Source organism: Somniosus microcephalus, unplaced genomic scaffold, assembly GCF_052327205.1.
Source record: "Somniosus microcephalus isolate GS21.2 unplaced genomic scaffold, FLI_Smic_1.0 unresolved_chr2, whole genome shotgun sequence".
Taxonomy (NCBI): Eukaryota; Metazoa; Chordata; class Chondrichthyes; order Squaliformes; family Somniosidae; genus Somniosus; species Somniosus microcephalus.
In genome coordinates, this window is record NW_028225180.1 from 18657977 (window position 1) to 18680607 (window position 22631).

Below are 22631 nucleotides of genomic sequence, written 5' to 3' on the forward strand. Positions count from 1 at the left end.
CCGAGCCTTGGGACCGAGCCTTGGGACCGAGCCTTGGGACCGAGCCTTGGGACCGAGCCTTGGGACCGAGCCCTGGGACCGAGCCCTGGGACCGAGCCTTGGGACCGAGCCTTGGGACCGAGCCTTGGGACCGAGCCTTGGGACCGAGCCCTGGGACCGAGCCCTGGGACCGAGCCCTGGGACCGAGCCCCGGGACCGAGCCCTGGGACCGAGCCTTGGGACCGAGCCTTGGGACCGAGCCTTGGGACCGAGCCTTGGGACCGAGCCCCGGGACCGAGCCTTGGGACCGAGCCTTGGGACCGAGCCTTGGGACCGAGCCTTGGGACCGAGCCTTGGGACCGAGCCCTGGGACCGAGCCCTGGGACCGAGCCCTGGGACCGAGCCCTGGGACCGAGCCCTGGGACCGAGCCTTGGGACTGAGCCCTGGGACCGAGCCCTGGGACCGAGCCTTGGGACCGAGCCCCGGGACCGAGCCCTGGGACCGAGCCTTGGGACCGAGCCCTGGGACCGAGCCTTGGGACCGAGCCCTGGGACCGAGCCTTGGGACCGAGCCCTGGGACCGAGCCTTGGGACCGAGCTCTGGGACCGAGCCTTGGGACCGAGCCCTGGGACCGAGCCCTGGGACCGAGCCCCGGGACCGAGCTCTGGGACCGAGCCTTGGGACCGAGCCCTGGGACCGAGCCTTGGGACCGAGCCTTGGGACCGAGCCTTGGGACCGAGCCCTGGGACCGAGCCTTGGGACCGAGCCCCGGGACCGAGCCTTGGGACCGAGCCTTGGGACCGAGCCCTGGGACCGAGCCCTGGGACCGAGCCTTGGGACCGAGCCCTGGGACCGAGCCTTGGGACCGAGCCTTTGGACGGAGCCTTGGGGCCGAGCCCTGGGACGGAGCTCCGGGATGGGGCTCAGCATCTCCGAGAAGGGTGGCATAGTGGTAATGTCACTTGGGCTAGTAATCCAGAGGCCTGGAGTAATGATCCAGAGACGTGTGTTCAAATCCCACCACGGCAGCTGGGGAATTTAAATTCAGTTAATTAAATAAACCTGGAATAAAAAGATAGGATCACCTGGTTCACTAATGTCCTTACCTGGTCTGGTCTCGATGTGATTCCAGACCCACAGCAATGTGGTTGACACATAACTGTCCTCTCTGAAATGGCTCAGCGAGTCACTCAGTTGTAACAAACCGCTACGAATAGCAATCAGAATAAAACCGGATCGACCTCGGCACCGGCTACGGACACGGCAATGGCACACCCAGCCCAGTCGACCCGGCAAAGTCCTCCTCACCAACATCTGGGCACTTGTGCCAAAATTGGGAGAGCTGTCCCACAGACTAGGCAAGCAACAGCCTGACATAGTCATACTCACAGAATCATACCTTTCAGGCAATGTCCCGAACTCCTCCATCACCATCCCTGGGTACGTCCTGTCCCACCGGCTTGACAGACCCACCAGGGGTGACGGCACAGTGGTATACAGTCGGGAAGGAGTGGCCCTGGGAGTCCTCAACATTGACTCCGGATCCCATGAAGTCTCAGGGCTTCAGGTCTAGCAGGGGCAAGGAAACCTCCTGCTGATTACCGCCACGGTATCATAGTGTTTATGTTCCAGCTACAACATTGGCATCTAACCCGACAATGTGGAAAACTGCCCAGGAATGGGTCCAAATCCTGGAACTCCCTCCCTAACAGCACTGTGGGAGCACCTTCACCACACGGACTGCAGCGGTTCAAGAAGGCGGCTCACCACCACCTTCTCAAGGGCAACTAGGGATGGGTAATAAATGCTGGCCTTGCCCAGCGACACCCACATCCCATAAACAAATTTTTAAAAGATGGGGAGGCGGAGAGACGGGGAGGGCGAGAGAGAGAGAGGGGGGGAGAGGGGAAACTCACCGATTTTTTGACTGAAGATCTTAGGGAGGCTTAAATCACCGCAATCAGCCAGATATTCTCGCATTACACTGTCAACACTGGAGAGAGACAGGGAGGGAGAGGGGGAGAGGGAGGGAGAGAGACGGGGAGGGAGAGGGGGAGAGGGAGGGAGGGGGAGAGAGAGGGAGGGCGAAGGGGAGATGGGGAGGGAGAGACAGAGAGACGGGGAGGGAGAGAGGGGGGAGGGGAGAGGGAGAGGGAGCAAGAGGGGAGACGCGGGGGGGAATGAGGGGGAGAGAGGGAGAAAGCGGGAGAGTGTGAGGGGGAGAGAGGGGGAAAGAGGGAGAGAGGGGAGACAGGGAGTGAGGGGAGAGAGAGGGAGAGGCGGGGAGAGACGAGAAGAGAGAGGGAGAGAATGGAAGATAAGTTATTAGGTCCTCAGGAGATTGGATCCGCTACAAACAGCACCACAAATCAGTCAGACAGGGGCACAGTCAGACAGGACCACAGTCAGACAGGGACACAGTCAAACAGGGGCACAGTCAGACAGGGGCACCGTCAGACAGGGGCACCGTCAGACAGGGGCACAGTCATACAGGGGCACAGTCAGACAGGGGCACCGTCAGAGAGGGGCACAGTCAGACAGGACCACAGTCAGACAGGGGCACAGTCATACAGGGGCACAGTCAGACAGGGGCACCGTCAGACAGGGGCACCGTCAGACAGGGGCACAGTCATACGGGGCACAGTCAGACAGGGGCACCGTCAGACAGGGGCACAGTCAGACAGGGGCACAGTCAGACAGGGGCACAGTCAGACAGGGGCACAGTCAGACAGGGGCACAGTCAGACAGGGGCACCGTCAGACAGGGGCACAGTCATACAGGGGCACAGTCATACAGGGGCACCGTCAGACAGGGGCACAGTCATACAGGGGCACAGTCAGACAGGGGCACAGTCAGACAGGGGCACCGTCAGACAGGGGCACAGTCATACAGGGGCACAGTCATACAGGGGCACAGTCAGACAGGGGCACAGTCAAACAGGGGCACAGTCAGACAGGGGCACAGTCAGACAGGGGCACAGTCAGACAGGGGCACAGTCAGACAGGGCACAGTCAGACAGGGGCACAGTCAGACAGGGGCACAGTCAAACAGGGGCACAGTCAGACAGGGGCACCGTCAGACAGGGGCACAGTCATACAGGGGCACAGTCAGACAGGGGCACAGTCAGACAGGGGCACAGTCAGACAGGGACACAGTCAGACAGGGGCACAGTCAGACAGGGGCACAGTCATACAGGGGCACAGTCAGACAGGGGCACAGTCAGACAGGGGCACAGTCAGACAGGGGCACAGTCAAACAGGGGCACAGTCAGACAGGGGCACCGTCAGACAGGGGCACAGTCAGACAGGGCACAGTCAGACAGGGGCACAGTCAGACAGGGCACAGTCAGACAGGGGCACAGTCATACAGGGGCACAGTCAGACAGGGGCACAGTCAAACAGGGGCACAGTCAGACAGGGGCACCGTCAGACAGGGGCACAGTCAGACAGGGCACAGTCAGACAGGGGCACAGTCAGACAGGGCACAGTCAGACAGGGGCACAGTCAGACAGGGGCACAGTCAAACAGGGGCACAGTCAGACAGGGGCACCGTCAGACAGGACCACAGTCAGACAGGGGCACAGTCAGACAGGGGCACCGTCAGACAGGACCACAGTCAGACAGGGACACAGTCAAACAGGGGCACAGTCAGACAGGGGCACCGTCAGACAGGACCACAGTCAGACAGGGACACAGTCAAACAGGGGCACAGTCAGACAGGGGCACAGTCAGACAGGACCACAGTCAGACAGGGGCACAGTCAGACAGGACCACAGTCAGACAGGGGCACAGTCAGACAGGGGCACCGTCAGACAGGGGCACAGTCATACAGGGGCACAGTCAGACAGGGGCACCGTCAGACAGGGGCACAGTCAGACAGGGGCACAGTCAAACAGGGGCACAGTCAGACAGGGGCACCGTCAGACAGGACCACAGTCAGACGGGGCACAGTCAGACAGGGACACAGTCAAACAGGGGCACAGTCAGACAGGGGCACAGTCAAACAGGGGCACAGTCAGACAGGGGCACCGTCAGACAGGGGCACAGTCATACAGGGGCACAGTCAGACAGGGGCACAGTCAGACAGGGGCACAGTCAGACAGGGGCACAGTCAAACAGGGGCACAGTCAGACAGGGGCACCGTCAGACAGGACCACAGTCAGACAGGGGCACAGTCAGACAGGGACACAGTCAAACAGGGGCACAGTCAGACAGGGGCACCGTCAGACAGGACCACAGTCAGACAGGGACACAGTCAAACAGGGGCACAGTCAGATAGGGGCACAGTCAGACAGGACCACAGTCAGACAGGGGCACAGTCAGACAGGACCACAGTCAGACAGGGGCACAGTCAGACAGGGGCACAGTCAAACAGGGGCACAGTCAGACAGGGGCACCGTCAGATAGCGACAGTCAGACAGGGGCACAATCAGACAGGACCACAGTCAGACAGGACCACGGTCAGACAGGGGCATAGTCAGACAGGGGCATAGTCAGACAGGGGCACAGTCAGACAGGGGCACCGTCAGACAGGACCACAGTCAGACAGGGACACAGTCAAACAGGGGCACAGTCAGACAGGGACACAGTCAGACAGGACCACAGTCAGACAGGGGCACAGTCAGACAGGGGCACAGTCAAACAGGGGCACAGTCAGACAGGGGCACCGTCAGATAGCGACAGTCAGACAGGACCACAGTCAGACAGGGGCACAGTCAGACAGGGGCACAGTCAGGCAGGGCACAGTCAGACAGGACCACAGTCAGACAGGGGCACAGTCAGCCAAGGGCACAGTCAGACAGGACCACCGTCAGACAGGACCACAGTCAGACAGGGACACAGTCAAACAGGGGCACAGTCAGACAGGGACACAGTCAGACAGGACCACAGTCAGACAGGGGCACAGTCAGACAGGGGCACAGTCAGACAGGGGCACAGTCAGATAGCGACAGTCAGACAGGGGCACAATCAGACAGGACCACAGTCAGACAGGACCACGGTCAGACAGGACCACAGTCAGACAGGGGCATAGTCAGACAGGGGCACAGTCAGACAGGGGCACCGTCAGACAGGACCACAGTCAGACAGGACCACAGTCAGACAGGGGCACAGTCAGGCAGGGGCACAGTCAGCCAAGGGCACAGTCAGACAGGACCACAGTCAGATGGGGCACAGTCAGACAGGGGCACAGTCAGACAGGGCACAGTCAGACAGGACCACAGTCAGATGGGGCACAGTCAGACAGGGGTACAGTCAGACAGGACCACAGTCAGATGGGGCACAGTCAGACAGGGGCACAGTCAGATAGGGGCACAGTCAGACAGGGGCTCAGTCAGATAGGGGCACAGTCAGACAGGACCACAGTCAGACAGGGCACAGTCAGACAGGGGCACAGTCAGACAGGGGTACAGTCAGACAGCGGCACCGTCAGACAGGGGCACCGTCAGACAGGACCACAGTCAGACAGGACCACAGTCAGACAGGACCACAGTCAGACAGGGGCACAGTCAGATAGGGGCACAGTCAGACAGGACCACAGTCAGACAGGGCACAGTCAGACAGGGGCACAGTCAGACAGGGGTACAGTCAGACAGCGGCACCGTCAGACAGGGGCACCGTCAGACAGGACCACAGTCAGACAGGACCACAGTCAGACAGGACCACAGTCAGACAGGGGCACAGTCAGACAGGACCACAGTCAGATGGGGCACAGTCAGACAGGGGCACAGTCAGATAGGGGCACAGTCAGACAGGACCACAGTCAGACAGGACCACAGTCAGACAGGGGCACCGTCAGACAGGACCACAGTCAGATGGGGCACAGTCAGACAGGGACACAGTCAGATAGGGGCACAGTCAGACAGGGGCACAGTCAGACAGGACCACAGTCAGATGGGGCACAGTCAGACAGGACCACAGTCAGACAGGGGCACAGTCAGACAGGGCCACAGTCAGACAGGACCACAGTCAGATGGGGCACAGTCAGACAGGGGCACAGTCAAACAGGGGCAGAGTCAGACAGGACCACAGTCAGACAGGACCACAGTCAGACAGGACCACAGTCAGACAATCCATTCCTCTATTTCCCTCTATCTCCCTTCTCTCTCTCTCTCCCCTCCCTCCCTCTGTCTGTCTCTTCCTCCCCTCTCTCCCCCATCTCTCTCGTTCCTCTCCCCTCTCTCTTTCCATCTCTCTCTCTCTTTCCCCCTCTCTCCCCTCTATCTCTGGAACTGACGGCCTACATCCTAGGGTTCTAAAAGAAGTGGTTGCAGAGATAGTGGATGCATTGGTTGTGATCTTCCAAAATTCCTTAGATTCTAAAACATAGAAACATAGAAGATAGGAGCAGGAGTAGGCCATTCGGCCCTTCGAGCCTGCTCCGCCATTCAATGTGATCATGACTGATCATCCAAACTCAGTACCCTGTCCCTGCCTTCTCCCCATATCCCTTGATCCCTTCAGCCTCAAGAAACATATCCAACTCTTTCTTCAATATATTTAATGAACTGGCCTCCACCGCCCTCTGTGGCAGAGAATTCCACAGGTTCACCACTCACTGGGTGAAGAAATTCCTCCTCATTTCAGTCCTAAATGGCTTACCCCTTATCCTTAGACTGTGACCCCTGGTTCTGGACTCCCCGGCCATCAGAAACATCCTTCCTGCATCTAGTCTGTCCAGACCTGACAGAATTTTATAGGTCTCGATGAGATCCCCTCTCAATCTTCTAAACTCCAGCGAGTACAAGCCCAATCGACACAATCTCTCCTCATACGTCATTCCTGCCATCCCAGGTATCAGCCTGGTGAATCTTCGCTGCACTCCCTCCATGGCAAGAACGTCCTTCCTCAGGTATGGTGACCAAAACTGCACACAATACTCAAGATGTGGTCTCACCAAGGCCCTGTACAACTGTAGCAAGACATCCTTGTTCCTGTACTCGAACCCTCTTGCTATGAAGGCCAACATACCATTTGCCTTCTTAACCGCCTGCTGCACCTGCATGCTTACCTTCAGCGACTGGTGCACAAGGACACCCAGGTCTCTTTGCACTTCCCCTTCTCCCAATCTATTGCCATTCAAATAATAATCTGCCTTCCTGTTTTTGCCACCAAAGTGGATATCCACATTATAGTGCATTTGCCATGTTTCTGCCCAATCACCCAACCTGTCCAAATCGTACTGGATTTTCCCGACATCCTCCTCGCAGCTTACCCTCCCGCCCAGCTTTGTGTCGTCTGCAAATTTGGAGATATTAAATCCAATTCCCTCATCCAGATCATTAATATATATTGTGAACAGCTGGGGTCCTAGGACCGATCCTTGCGGTACCCCACTAGTCACTGCCTGCCACTCGGAAAATGACCCGTTTATTCCAACTCTTTGCTTTCTGTCCGCCAACCAGTTCTCTATGCAAGTCAATACCTTGCCTCCAATCCCATGTGCCTTAATTTTGCACGTTAATCTCTTGTGTGGGACCTTATCGAAAGCCTTCTGAAAGTCCAAATACACCACATCCACTGGTTCTCCCTTATCTATTTTACCAGTTACATCCTCAAAAAATTCCAGTAGATTAGTCAAGCATGATTTACTTTTTGTAAATCCATGTTGACTTTGTCCGATCCTGTCACTGCTTCCCAAGTGCTCTGCTATTACATCTTTTATAATAGACTCTAGCATTTTCCCCACTACCGATGTCAGGCTTACCGGTCTATAATTCCCCGCTTTTTCTCTACCACCTTTTTTGAATAGTGGGGTAACATTAGCTACCCTCCAATCCATGGGTACCGTTCCAGAGTCTATCGAGTTCTGGAAGATGATCAGTAGTGCATCTACTATCTCTAGGGCCACTTCCTTAAGTACCCTGGGATGTAGACCATCAGGCCCTGGGGATTTATCGGCCTTCAGTCCCATCAATTTTCCTAACACCATTTTCCTACAAATACTGATTTCTTTCAGTTCCTCGCTTTCATCAGACCCTATGTTCCCCGGCATCTCTTGGAGGTTATTTGTGTCCTCCTTTGTGAAGACAGAACCAAAGTATGTATTTAGTTGGCCTGCCATTTCCTTGTTTCCCATTATAAATTCCCCCGATTCTGACTGCAAGGGACCTACGCTTGACTTCACTAATCTTTTTCTCTTCACATATCTATAAAAGCTTTTACAGTCAGTTTTTATGTTCCCTGCAAGCTTACTCTCATATTCTATTTTCCCTTTCTTAATCAATCCCTTTGTCCTCCTTTGTTGACTCCTAAACTGCTCCCAATCCTCAGGATTATTGCTTTTTCTAGCCAATTTATATGTCCTCTCCTTGGATCTTATGCTATCCCTAATTTCCCTTGTTAGCCACGGTTGAGTCACCTTTTTTGTTTTATTTTTGCGCCAAACTGGGATGAACAAATTCTGTAGCTCATCCATTCGGTCTTTGAATGTTTGCCATTGCCTATCCATCGTCAACCCTTTGAGCGCCATTCCCCACTCAATCCTACCCAACTCGCTCCTCAGACCATCGTAGTTTCCTTTATTTAAATTGAGGACCCTTGTCTCTGAGTCAACTACTTCATGCTCCATCTTAATGAAGAATTTGATCATATTATGATCGCTCCGACCCAAGGGGCCTCGTACAACAAGATTGCTAATTAATCCTTTCTCGTTACATAATACCCAGTCTAAGATGGCCTGATCCCTGGTTGGTTCCTCGACATATTGGTCCAGGAAACCATCCCGTAAACACTCCAGGAATTCCTCCTCCACAGTATTGTTACTAATTTGGTTAGCCCAATCTATATGTAGGTTAAAGTCACCCATGATGACTGCTGTGCCCTTATTGCACGCTTCTTTAATTTCCCTTTTAATGCCATCCCCAACCTCCACCTTACTGTTTGGAGGTCTATATACCACTCCCACTAATGTTTTTCTCCCCTTAGTATTTCTCAATTCTACCCATACAGATTCCACATCATCAGTGCTAATATCCTTCATTACAATTGTATTAATCCCTTCTTTAACCAGTAATGCTACCCCACCTCCCTTTCCTTTTTGCCTATCTTTCCTGAATATCGAATACCCCTGGATGTTGAGTTCCCAGTCTTGGCCATCCTTGAGCCACGTTTCCGTAATCCCAACCAAATCATTTTCGTTTACCTCTATTTGCGCAGCCAATTCATCCACCTTATTACAAATGCTCCTCGCATTAAGACACAAAGCCTTCAGGCTTGTTTTTTTAACGCTCTTAGACCTATTAGAATTATTATTTACTGTGGCCACATTTGATTTAAACCGTTGATTTCTCTGACTGCCACTTTTGTTTTTCTCCTTCCTATCTTTTGCTTTTATCCCTGTTTTCCTTTCCTCTGTCTCCCTGTTCAGGTTCCCAACCCCCTGCCATTTTAGTTTAAACCCCCCCGAACAGTGCTAGCAAACCTCCCCGCAAGGATATTTATCCCGCTCTGGTTCAGGTGCAACCCGTCCGACTTGTACAAGTCCCACCTTTCCCAGAAGCAGGCCCAGTGATCCAGGAAACTAAAGCCCTCCCTCCTTTTAGCCACGCATTCATCTGCTCTATCCTCCTATTCCTATACTCACTAGCACGTGGCACCGGGAGTAATCCAGAGATTACTACCTTTGAGGTCCTGCTCTTTAATCTGCTACCTAGCTCCCTAAATTCTTGCTGCAGGACCTCATCCGTCTTCCTACCTATGTCGTTGGTCCCAATGTGAACCACGACCTCTGCCTGTTCCCCCTCCCCCTTCAGTGACACCCTTGACCCTGGCACCAGGGAGGCAACAAACCATCCTGGAGTCACGTCTACGGCCACAGAACCGTCTATCTGTTCCCCTTACGATAGAATCCCCTACCACTATTGCTCTCCCACTCTTTTTCCTCCCTTCCTGAGCAGCAGCAACACCCCCGGTGCCAGGAAGTTGGCTGCTGCTGCCTTCCTCTGGTGAGTCATCCCCCTCAACAGTATCCAAATTGGTATACCTGTTTGAGAGGGGGATGGCCACAGGGGTCTCCTGCACTACCTGCCTGCTTCTACTGCTCCGCCTGGTGGTCACCCATTTCCCTCCTGCCTGTGCAGCCCTACCCTGCGGCGTGACCAACTCATCAAACGTGTAATCCACGGCCCTCTCAGCATCATGAATGCTCCACAACCCATCCATCCGCAGCTCCAGCGCCTCAATACGGCCCGTTAGTAGCTGCAGCTGGATGGCCCCAGTGGATTGGAAGGTAGTAACTGTAACCGTGCTATTCAAGAAAGGAGGGAGAGAGAAAAGAGGGAACTACAGGCCAGACATGGGTCGTCGGGAAAATGCTGGAATTAATTATTAAGGAAGTGGTAACAGGGCACTTGGGAAATCATATGATTAGGCAGTCAGCATGGTTTTATGAAAAGGAAATCACGTTTGACAAAGAGTTTTTTGAGGATGTAACTAGCAGGGTAGATAAAGGGGGAACCAGGACCAGGACCACTCGGCTCCCGACCTCATTACAGCCTTGGACCAAACATGGACAAAGGAGCTGAATTCCAGAGGTGAGGCGAGAGTGACTGCCCTTGACATCAAAGGCATTTATTGCCCATCCCTAGTTGCCCTTGAGAAGGTGGTGGTGAGCCGCCTTCTTGAACCGCTGCAGTCCGTGTGGTGAAGGTGCTCCCACAGTGCTGTTAGGGAGGGAGTTCCAGGATTTTGACCCAGCGATGATGGAGGATCGGCCGATATATTTCCAGGATGGTGTGTGACTTGGAGGGGAACTTGGAGGTGGTGGTGTTCCCATGTGCCTGCTGCCCTTGTCCTTCTAGGTGGAAGAGGTCGCGGGTTTGGGAGGTGCTGCTGAAGAAGCCTTGGCGAGTTGCTGCAGTGTATCTTGTACAAAATGGAGCTGTACAAAACGCTAGTTAGGCCACAGCTGGAGTACTGTGTGCAGTTCTGGTCGCCTCACTATAGGAAGGATGTGATTGCTTTGGAGAGGGTGCAGAGAAGATTCACCAGGATGTTACCTGGGATGGAGCGCCTCAGCTATGAAGAGAGGCTGGACAGGCTGGGGTTGTTTTCCTTGGAGCAAAGAAGGCTGAGGGGGGACCTGATTGAGGTGTACAAAATGATGAGGGGCATAGATAGGGTAGATAAAGAGGAACTTTTCCCCTTAGTAGGGGGGTCAATAACAAGGGGGCATAGATTCAGGGTAAGGGGCAGGAGGTTTAGAGGGGATTTGAGGAGGAACTTCTTCACCCAGAGGGTGGTTGGAATGTGGAACTCAATGCCTGAAAGGGTGGTAGAGGCAGGAACCCTCACAACATTCAAGAAGCATTTGGATGAGCACTTGAAATGCCATTGCATACAAGGCTATGGACCAAATGCTGGAAAATGGGATTAGACTGGACAGGGATGGATGGGCGGCGCAGACACGATGGGCCGAAGGGCCTCTTTCTGTGCTGTAAAACTCTATGACTCTATGACTCTATCTTGTAGATGGTACACACTGCAGCTATGGTGCGCCGGTGGTGGAGGGAGTGAATGTTTAAGGTGGTGGATGGGGTGCCAATCAAACGGGCTGCTTTATCCTGGATGGTGTCGAGCTTCTCGAGTGTTGTTGGAGCTGCACTCATCCAGGCAAGTGGAGAGTATTCCATCACACTCCTGACTTGTGCCTTGTAGATGGTGGAAAGGCTTTGGGGAGTCAGGAGGTGAGACACTCGCTGCAGAAAACCTAGCCTCTGACCTGCTCTTGTTGCCACAGTATTTATGTGACTGGTCCAGTTAAGTTTCTGGTCAATGGTGACCCCCAGGATGTTGATGGTGGGGGATTTGACGATGGTAATGTCGTTGAATGTCAAGGGGCGGTGGTTAGACACTCACTTGTTGGAGATAGTCATTGCCTGGCACTTCTGTGGCGCGAATGTTACCTGCCACTTATCAGCCCAAGCCTGAACGTTATCCAGGTCTTGTTGCATGTGGGCATGGACTGCTTCATTATCTGAGGAGTTGTGAATGGCGCTTTTAAACACTGCAGTCATCAGCGAACATCCCCATTTCTGACCTTATGTTGGAGGGAAGGTCATTGATGAAGCAGTTGAAGATGGTTGGGCCTAGGACACTGCCCTGAGGAACTCCTGCAGCAATGTCCTGGGGCTGTGATGATTGACCTTCAACCATCACAACCATCTTCCTTTGTGCTAGGTATGACTCCAGCCAGTGGAGAGTTTTCCCCCTGATTCCCATTGACTTCAGTTTTACTAGGGCTCCTTGATGCCACACTCGATCAAATGCTGCCTTGATGTCAAGGGTGGTCACTCTCACCTCACCTCTGGAATTCAGCTCCTTTGTTCATGTTTGGACCAAGGCTGTAATGAGGTCTGGAGCAGAGTGTTCTTGGCGGAACCCAAACTGAGTATCAGTGAGCAGGTTATTGGTAAGTGCCACTTGATAGCACTGTCGATGACACCTTCCATCACTTTGCTGATGATTGAGAGTAGGCTGATGGGGCGGTAATTGGCCGGGTTGGATTTGTCCTGCTTTTTGTGGACAGAACATACCTGGGCAGTTTTCCACATTGTCGGATAGATGCCAGTGTTGTAGCTGTACTGGAACAGCTTGGCTAGAGGTGCGGCTAGTTCTGGAGCACAAGTCTTCAGCACGATAGCCGGGATGTTGTTGGGGCCCATAGCCTTTGCTGTATCCAGTGCGCTCAGCCGTTTCTTGATATCACGTGGAGTGAATTGAATTGGCTGAAGACTGGCATCTGTGATGGTGGGGACCTCAGGAGGAGGTCGATATGGATCATCCACTCGGCACTTCTGGCTGAAGATGGTTGCAAACGCTTCAGCTTTGTCTTTTGCACTCACGTGCTGGGCTCCACCATCACTGAGGATGGAGATATTCCACTTTTTAGCTTGCATGTAGTCCTGTGTTGCCGCTTCCCCAGGTTGGCACCTCATTTGTAGGTACGCCTGGTGCTGCTCCTGGCACGCTCTCCTGCACTCCTTATTGAACCAGGGTTGTTCCCCTGGCTTGATGGTAATGGTAGAGTGAGGGATATGCCGGGTCATGACTGACCACAGATTGTGGTGGAATACAATTCTGCCGCCCACATGGATGCCCAGTTTTGAGCTGCTAGATCTGTTCTGAATCTATGTAGTGCCACACAACACAATGAAACTTCATAGGGTCCGGAGTGAATGTTGAGGACTCCCAGGGCCACTCCTTCCCGGCTGTGTACCACTGTGCCACCACCCCTGGTGGGTCTGTCCTGCCGGTGGGACAGGACATACCCAGGGATGGTGATGGAGGTGTTTAGGACATTGCCTGAAAGGTATGATTCTGTGTGTATGACTATGTCAGGACTTTGCCGGGTCGACTGGGCTGGGTAGAAACATCGAAGATAGGAGCAGGAGTCGGCCATTCGGCCCCTCGAGCCTGTTCCACCATTCAGTGAGATCATGGCTGATCATCCAAACTCAGTACCCTGTCCCTGCCTTCTCCCCATACCCCTTGATCCCTTTAGCAATATATCCAACTCCTTCTTGAATATATTTAATGAACTGGCCTCAACTGCCTTCTGTGGTAGAGAATTCCACAGGTTCACCACTCTCTGGGTGAAGAAATTCCTCCTCATCTCAGTCCTAAATGGCTTACCCCTTATCCTTAGACTGTGACCCCTGGTTCTGGACTCCCCGACCATCGGGAACATCCTTCCTGCATCTAGTCTGTCTAGTCCTGTTAGAATGTGTGCCATTGCCGTGTCCGTAGCCGGTGCCGAGGTCGATGCGGGTGGTCCGTCCGGTTTTATTCTTATTATTGTGTTTCTTGTAGCGGTTTGTTACAACTGAGTGTCTCGCTGGGCCATTTCAGAGGGCAGTTAAGAGTCAACCACATTGCTGTGGGTCTGGAGTCACATATCGGCCAGACCGGGTAAGGACGGCAGATTTCCTTCCCTAAAGGACATTAGTGAACCAGATGGGTTTTTACGACAGTCCAATAATTTCATGGTCACCATTACTGATACTAGCTTTTAATTCCAGGTTTATTTAATTAACTTAATTTAAAATCCCCAGCTGCCGTGGTGGGATTTGACCTCACGTCATTAGTCCAGTCCTCTGGATTACTAGTAACATAACCACGATGCTACTGTTCCCATGAGTAGATTGGGCCGATACTCGCTGGAGTTTAGAAGAATGAGAGGTGATCTCATTGAAACATGTGATACTGAGCGGGCTGGACAGGATCGATGCTGCGAGGCTGTTTCCCCCTGGCTGGGGAGTCTAGAACCAGGGGTCACAGTCTCAGGATAAGGGGTCGGCCATTTAGGACCAAGATGAGGAGACATTTCTTCACAGAGGGACAACCAGTAAACTAAGAAAAGAGTATATATAAATAATGCGACTGTATATTTATACACTCAGGGATATACCTGTTTATACACTGTATGAATAGAACTGCGTTTATGTGTTCAACCATAAATGTATTTTGATGCTTTGGCAACATAAGATGTACCTTATCATGCCAATAAAGCGAATTGAATTGAATTGAATTGAATCTTTGGAATTCTCTACCACAGAGGGCTGTGGAGGCTGAATCATTGAGTATATTCAAGACAGAGAGCGATAGATTTTTGGACTCTCGGGGAATCGAGGGATATGGGGATCGGGCGGGAAAGTGAGTTGAGGTCGGTGATCAGCCATGATCGTATTGAATGGCGGAGCAGGCTCGAGGAGCCGTATGACCGACTCCTGCTCCTAATTCTTATACTCTTTGCCCCCTCCCTCCCTCCCCCTCTCCCTCCAGCCTCCCTCTCTCTCTCCCACTCCCGTCTCTTTCTCCTCCCAGCCTCTCCCTCGTCTCTTTCTCCCCCCAGCCTCTCCCTCTCTCTCCCCAGTCTCTTTCTCCCCCCCTCCCTCTCTCTCCATTCCTCCTTCTCTCCCCACTCCCCCAGGATGGTATCTGTGGGGGAGCAGTCTGTTCCCCCGAGGTCCGTGTCCCCTAGTGTAGGTTGTTGGGGGGGGAGAGAGGTGTCGATCTCCTACCTGGGGGGAGGGAGGGTGATTCTCTCCAAGGTCTTGGCTGCAGCCTCCATTCTCGTTGCCCAGTTACAGGACACACCTGGGGGTGAGGCAGAGATCGGGCAAATCAGGGGGCAACACCGGACCAGGGTGGGGGGGTCACCGAGTGAAGGGGGTCACTGAAGGGGAGGGGGGTCACTGAGTGAAGGGGTTCAGGGGGATCACGTTCTCTCCGTCTGTCCGCTTGACTCTGCGATCTCCCGACACCGGGTTCCAGGACTCTGCTGTTTGTTTTCAACTTTGAGTCGGTTGCAGCAGCATTCCATTATCAATTGTTACTGAGAGTGGGGGAGAGAGAGAGAGAGTGGGGGAGAGAGAGAGAGAGTGGGGGAGAGAGAGAGAGACTGGGGGAGAGAGAGAGAGAGACTGGGGGAGAGAGAGACTGGGAGAGAGAGAGACTGGGGAGAGAGAGAGAGAGACTGGGGGAGAGAGAGACTGGGGGAGAGAGAGAGACTGGGGGAGAGAGAGACTGGGAGAGAGAGAGACTGGGGGAGAGAGAGAGACTGGGAGAGAGAGAGACTGGGGGAGAGAGAGAGAGACTGGGGGAGAGAGAGACTGGGGGAGAGAGAGAGAGAGACTGGGAGAGAGAGAGACTGGGGGAGAGAGAGAGAGTGGGAGAGAGAGTGGGGGAGAGAGAGAGTGGGGGAGAGAGAGAGAGACTGGGGGAGAGAGAGAGACTGGGGAGAGAGAGAGAGAGACTGGGGGAGAGAGAGACTGGGAGAGAGACTGGGGGAGAGAGAGACTGGGAGAGAGAGAGACTGGGGGAGAGAGAGAGAGAGACTGGGGGAGAGAGAGACTGGGAGAGAGAGAGACTGGGGGAGAGAGAGACTGGGGGAGAGAGAGAGAGAGACTGGGGGAGAGAGAGAGAGACTGGGGGAGAGAGAGAGACTGGGGGAGAGAGAGACTGGGAGAGAGAGAGACTGGGGGAGAGAGAGACTGGGAGAGAGACTGGGGGAGAGAGAGACTGGGGGAGAGAGAGAGAGAGAGAGACTGGGGGAGAGAGAGACTGGGGGAGAGAGCGAGAGAGACTGGGGGAGAGAGAGACTGGGAGAGAGAGAGACTGGGGGAGAGAGAGAGACTGGGGGAGAGAGAGACTGGGGGAGAGAGAGAGACTGGGGGAGAGAGAGACTGGGAGAGAGAGAGACTGGGGGAGAGAGAGAGACTGGGAGAGAGAGAGACTGGGGGAGAGAGAGAGAGGCTGGGGGAGAGAGAGACTGGGGGAGAGAGAGAGAGAGACTGGGGGAGAGAGAGACTGGGGGAGAGAGAGAGAGTGGGAGAGAGAGAGAGTGGGGGAGAGAGAGAGTGGGGGAGAGAGAGAGAGACTGGGGGAGAGAGAGAGACTGGGGGAGAGAGAGAGACTGGGGGAGAGAGAGAGAGAGACTGGGGGAGAGAGAGACTGGGAGAGAGAGAGACTGGGGGAGAGAGAGACTGGGAGAGAGAGAGACTGGGGGAGAGAGAGAGAGAGACTGGGGGAGAGAGAGACTGGGAGAGAGAGAGACTGGGGGAGAGAGAGACTGGGGGAGAGAGAGAGAGAGACTGGGGGAGAGAGAGAGAGACTGGGGGAGAGAGAGAGACTGGGGGAGAGAGAGACTGGGAGAGAGACTGGGGGAGAGAGAGACTGGGGGAGAGAGAGAGAGAGAGAGACTGGGGGAGAGAGAGCGAGAGAGACTGGGGGAGGGAGCGAGAGACGGGGGAAGAGCGAGAGACTGGGGGAGAGTGAGAGACTGGGGGAGAGCGAGAGACTGGGGGAGAGAGAGAGACTGGGGGAGAGAGAGAGACTGGGGGAGAGAGAGACGGGGAGAGAGAGAGACTGGGGGAGAGAGAGAGAGACTGGGGGAGAGAGCGAGAGACTGGGGGAGAGAGCGAGAGACGGGGGAAGAGCGAGAGACTGGGGGAGAGTGAGAGACTGGGGGAGAGCGAGAGACTGGGGGAGAGAGAGAGACTGGGGGAGAGAGAGAGACTGGGGTAGAGACGGGGAGAGAGAGACTGAGGGAGAGAGAGAGACTGGGGGGGGAGAGAGAGAGAGACTGGGGGAGAGACTGAAGGTATTGGACAAAGATTAGAGCCCCACACACACAGAGCAGGAGAGGCCCAGGCTCCATTCCTGGCCTGTGCTGTGTGTCAGTCTCAGCCATGTGAGTGGGTGGGGCTTCTGTTGTCCTCAGTGCCCTTGAATGGGAGGTGTGAGCTGGGATTCCAGTTCTCATTTCCAGCGGCCTCTCCGGGGACGTGTGTGCGCGAGTGCGCCTGTCGATTTGTTTTATTTATGGGCTGTGGTGTCGCTGGCAAGGCCAGGATTTATTGCCCGCCGCCGATTGCCCTCGCGAAGGTGGTGGTGAGCCACCGCCTTCAACCGCTGCCGTTCATCGCAGCGGTTTTTTTTGATAAGATAGAGTGGCTCGCTCGGCCATTGCAGAGGGCTGGAGTCACGTGTCGGCGCAGACTGGGCGAGGGCGGCAAATCTCCTTCCCTGAAGGACATTAGTGAACCCGGTGGGTTTTTACAACAATCCAATAATGTCACGGTCACCATTGCTGAAACTAGCTTTTTATTCCAGATTTATTTAATTAACTGAATTTAAATTCCGTGGTGGGATGTGAACTCATGTCTCGGGATCATTAATCCAGACCTCGGGATTTCTAGCCCAGTGACATAAACACTACGCTACCGCGCCCTGGTGTGTATGCGTGAGAGTGTGCGCGTGCCAGTGTGAATGCATGTGCGCAAGTGTGGGAATGAGTACAGGCGAGCGAGTGTGCAAATGTGCACGCGCGACTGTGGGAATGAGTATGTGTGTGAGTGTGCGCGCGTGCAAATGAGTGCGCTTGCGAGTGTGGGAATGAGGACTTGCGTGCGAGTGTGAATGAGTGTGTGCAAGTGTGTGAATGAATACGTGCGTGAGAGTGAGCGTGCGCGCGCGTGTGTGAATGAGTGTGTGTTGGGTGTCGGACGAGGGCTGGATTGTGCTTGGCTGGCAATGTCCCCATGGCCCAATAGCCGGCCAACACTCCCCGTCACTGAGGAAGACTGGGCTCAATAGGAAAGGCCCCGGAACTCCCCCGCCCCCTGGGAGGGGGGGATTGGCAGGATGCCGGGAAACGGCTTGCTTCTATTTGTGATATTCCAGCACTCCAAACTCCCTCTGCGTTTCCGTAATCAGTTTTATTTAAATTTTTGATATAAAAAAGGTGTTGACGACACGATCGGTGGTTCTCGGATGGTTCTTCTTCCACTGGCTCTCACTCCGCTCCACGCTCTGCCCTGGAACGCTGGTGCACGCTGGGGATCCCTCACCCCCCGCAGTCGCTCCGCCCGGGGCTCCCCTCACGTCTCTCCGTCGCTGTCACTGGCCTCCGCCAACACCTCGTGGCCCGGGTTCAGCCGCGTCCTGTCCCTCACCGGGGACAGCAGGGACCCAAAGAACAGAGATCGGAACTGCTGAGAGGGGGAGGGGGAGGGAGGGAGAGGAGGGGGAGGGGGAGAGAGAGAGAGAGAGAGAGAGACAGACAGAGACAGAGAGAGAGAGACAGAGAGAGAGACAGAGACAGAGAGAGACAGAGAGAGAGAGACAGAGACAGAGAGAGAGAGAGGTGGAACAGGAGAAAATGGGAGAAGGAAAAGGTTTGCATTAGTCTTTTTCTGATCACAAATAATGGTTCCCTCTCCCTCCCCACACAGACACAGAGCAGGAAAGGCCCAGGCTCCACCCCCGACCTACTCCTGAGTTAGCCCGATCTCACACCCGGTGTAGGACTGAGACACACACACACAGAGCTCTTTGAAAGAGCTCTCCAATTAGCCCACACTCTCCCTCAGTACTGCCCCTCCGACAGTGCAGCGCTCCCTCAGTACTGCCCCTCCGACAGTGCAGCGCTCCCTCAGTACTGCCCCTCCGACAGTGCGGTGCTCCCTCAGTACCGCCCCTCCGACAGTGCAGCGCTCCCTCAGTACCGCTCCTCCGACAGTGCGGCACTCCCTCAGTACTGCCCCTCCGACAGTGCGGCACTCCCTCAGTACTGCCCCTCCGACAGTGCGGCGCTCCCTCTGCTGCCCACCACTGGCGAGTACCTTTTTGTGCGGGGGCGTGGCTGGTACCTCGCCATCCTCTTCCTCCTCGTCCATCGCCTCCTGGACTGCCCCTCCCCCCAGGGGCCTCTTGCTCAGCTGCACCAGGGGGAAGGTGGGGCTGCGAGGTGGACCTTCCCCGTCGCCCAGGACCCCGTTCCCCGCCGCCAGCATCTCCTCCATCGCTGTGGTCTCCATGGCGATCATGTAGGAGTCAATCTCTTCGCTCATGAAATCGTCGTCCGCGCGCGAGGGCCCCAGGTTGGTGGCCAGACAGCTAGAAAAGAAAATTAGAATCCAGTCAAATCAACACCAACGATATCTGTACACTGACTGGTGTCTCTCAGTCCCTCTCTCTCAGGGAGATATCTGTACACTGACTGGTGTCTCTCAGTCCCTCTCTCTCTCAGGGAGATATCTGTACACTGACTGGTGTCTCTCAGTCCCCTCTCCCTCAGGGAGATATCTGTACGCTGACTGGTGTCTCTCAGTCCCTCTCTCTCAGGGAGATATCTGTACACTGACTGGTCAGTCCTACCTGTTATCTTCCGCAGGTTGCTGGGATCTCTGGGAGCGACTGTTCCCGTCCGCCAGTGTTGCAAGAACGAAGTTCACCTCGAGGACAGCCTCCTGCAGGCTGAATATTGCCGGGCTGTTGTGAAGCAGAAGTTGATTAAAATCTCCTCTGCTGGATTCTCTCCCCCACTCTTTCAGATTCTATCACCATCTCCCCAAAGTGACAGCTCAAACACACTCGCCAATCACCCACCCCGCAATGAAAAAGCCCACGCACCCTCGTGTAACATAACACACAGACTACAGGGGGAGCGAGAGGGCGTGGGGGGGAAAGGAGAGAGCGGGCGAGGGGGGGGTGGGAGGAGGCCAGGCCGGGGGGCGGGGGGAGGCCGGGCCGGTGGGCGGGCGGGGGGAGGCAGAGATAGACTGGAGGCAGACGGTGGGAGAGAGACACACACTGATGCGGGGCCGCTCTGTGACGAGTCTCTCCCTGAACTGACACCGGCGGTGAGGTCGAGCTGACACCGGCGGTGAGGTCGAGCTGACACGAGCAGGTCAGAACTTGCTCATTCAGGAGGAGTGCCGAGTCCGCGGCAGCAAAAGGTCGAGGCAAGCAGCCCCTGAACCGAGTGTGCAGACGGGGGCGCGGAGTGTGCGCGCTGAGCTCACCTGCCGGGGCCATTGAAGTGGATGGTGAGAGGCAGGCCAGACACCTCCGCGAATCCCAACAGGCCCTATAAAGGGAACGAGGAAAAGAATTAAACACAGAAACCTGCAGCACGGGTTCGATTCGAATCACCAGCAAATCATCAGGCAGCAATCCATCGGCGTCGGTCTGCGGGCGTGTGCGTCTGGGAGTGCGAGCGTGTGTGTGCGACTGAGTGTCTCTACGCACGAGTGTCTGTAAAACTGTGTGTGTACAGATACATGGTGAGTGACCCTTACCCTGAATAAACAGTGACTCTGTACAGTTACAGTGAGTGACCCTCACCCTGAATAAACAGTGACTCTGTACAGTTACAGTGAGTGACCCTTACCCTGAATAAACAGTGACTCTGTACAGTTACAGTGAGTGACCCTTACCCTGAATAAACAGTGACTCTGTACAGTTACAGTGAGTGACCCTTACCCTGAATAAACAGTGACTCTGTACAGTTACAGTGAGTGACCCTTACCCTGAATAAACAGTGACTCTGTACAGTTACAGTGAGTGACCCTTACCCTGAATAAACAGTGACTCTGTACAGTTAGTGAGTGACCCTTACACTGAATAAACAGTAACTCTGTACAGTTACACAGTGAGTGACCCTTACCCTGAATAAACAGTGACTCTGTACAGTTACAGTGAGTGACCCTTACCCTGAATAAACAGTGACTCTGTACAGTTAGTGAGTGACCCTTACTCTGAATAAACAGTGACTCTGTACAGTTACACAGTGAGTGACCCTTACCCTGAATAAACAGTGACTCTGTACAGTTACACAGTGAGTGACCCTTACCCTGAATAAACAGTGACTCTGTACAGTTACAGTGAGTGACCCTTACCCTGAATAAACAGTGACTCTGTACAGTTACAGTGAGTGACCCTTACCCTGAATAAACAGTGACTCTGTACAGTTACAGTGAGTGACCCTTACCCTGAATAAACAGTGACTCTGTACAGTTACACAGTGAGTGACCCTTACCCTGAATAAACAGTGACTCTGTACAGTTACACAGTGAGTGACCCTTACCCTGAATAAACAGTGACTCTGTACAGTTACACAGTGAGTGACCCTTACCCTGAATAAACAGTGACTCTGTACAGTTACAGTGAGTGACCCTTACCCTGAATAAACAGTGACTCTGTACAGTTACACAGAGTGACCCTTACCCTGAATAAACAGTGACTCTGTACAGTTACACAGTGAGTGACCCTTACCCTGAATAAACAGTGACTCTGTACAGTTACACAGTGAGTGACCCTTACCCTGAATAAACAGTGACTCTGTACATTTACACACTGAGTGACCCTTACCCTGAATAAACAGTGACTCTGTATAGTTACACAGTGAGTGACCCTTACCCTGAATAAACAGTGACTCTGTACAGTTACACAGTGAGTGACCCTTACCCTGAATAAACAGTGACTCTGTACAGTTACACAGTGAGTGACCCTTACCCTGAATAAACAGTGACTCTGTACAGTTACACAGTGAGTGACCCTTACCCTGAATAAACAGTGACTCTGTACAGTTACAGTGAGTGACCCTTACCCTGAATAAACAGTGACTCTGTACAGTTACAGTGAGTGACCCATACCCTGAATAAACAGTGACTCTGTACAGTTACAGTGAGTGACCCTTACCCTGAATAAACAGTGACTCTGTACAGTTACACAGTGAGTGACCCTTACCCTGAATAAACAGTGACTCTGTACAGTTACAGTGAGTGACCCTTACCCTGAATAAACAGTGACTCTGTACAGTTACACAGTGAGTGACCCTTACCCTGAATAAACAGTGACTCTGTACAGTTACACAGTGAGTGACCCTTACCCTGAATAAACAGTGACTCTGTACAGTTACACAGTGAGTGACCCTTACCCTGAATAAACAGTGACTCTGTACAGTTACACAGTGAGTGACCCTTACCCTGAATAAACAGTGACTCTGTACAGTTACAGTGAGTGACCCTTACCCTGAATAAACAGTGACTCTGTACAGTTACACAGTGAGTGACCCTTACCCTGAATAAACAGTGACTCTGTACAGTTACACAGTGAGTGACCCTTACCCTGAATAAACAGTGACTCTGTACAGTTACAGTGAGTGACCCTTACCCTGAATAAACAGTGACTCTGTACAGTTACAGTGAGTGACCCTTACCCTGAATAAACAGTGACTCTGTACAGTTACAGTGAGTGACCCTTACCCTGAATAAACAGTGACTCTGTACAGTTACAGTGAGTGACCCTTACCCTGAATAAACAGTGACTCTGTACAGTTACACAGTGAGTGACCCTTACCCTGAATA

At 53.9% G+C, this 22631-nt stretch overlaps 2 protein-coding genes across 3 annotated transcripts in view; both read right to left on the reverse strand.

Annotated features, from left to right (window-relative positions):
- Window positions 1-2002, reverse strand: part of LOC147092224 (G protein-coupled receptor kinase 2-like) — a 117690-nt gene extending 115688 nt beyond the window's left edge. The window contains exon 1 of the mRNA XM_085975888.1: window positions 1897-2002. Within this exon, the coding sequence (XP_085832014.1) occupies window positions 1897-1960 (64 nt within the window). The 5' untranslated portion in view covers window positions 1961-2002. The remainder of the gene's footprint in view (window positions 1-1896) is intronic.
- A 16176-nt stretch (window positions 2003-18178) lies between these two features.
- Window positions 18179-20605, reverse strand: LOC147092225 (cell cycle checkpoint control protein RAD9A-like). Of its 2 annotated transcripts, none has more exons than XM_085975890.1 (4): window positions 20286-20605; window positions 19639-19752; window positions 19104-19377; window positions 18179-18470 (listed from the first exon to the last, which is right to left on the reverse strand). In XM_085975890.1, the coding sequence occupies exons 3-4, from the start codon at window positions 19329-19331 to the stop codon at window positions 18360-18362; spliced, it is 339 nt and encodes a 112-aa protein (XP_085832016.1). In that variant the 5' UTR covers window positions 19332-19377; window positions 19639-19752; window positions 20286-20605; the 3' UTR covers window positions 18179-18359. The 2 variants fall into 2 exon arrangements, with proteins under 2 accessions (XP_085832016.1, XP_085832015.1); XM_085975889.1 differs by having other exon boundaries at window positions 18179-18473; window positions 20286-20602.
- Window positions 20606-22631: the final 2026 nt, after the last annotated feature.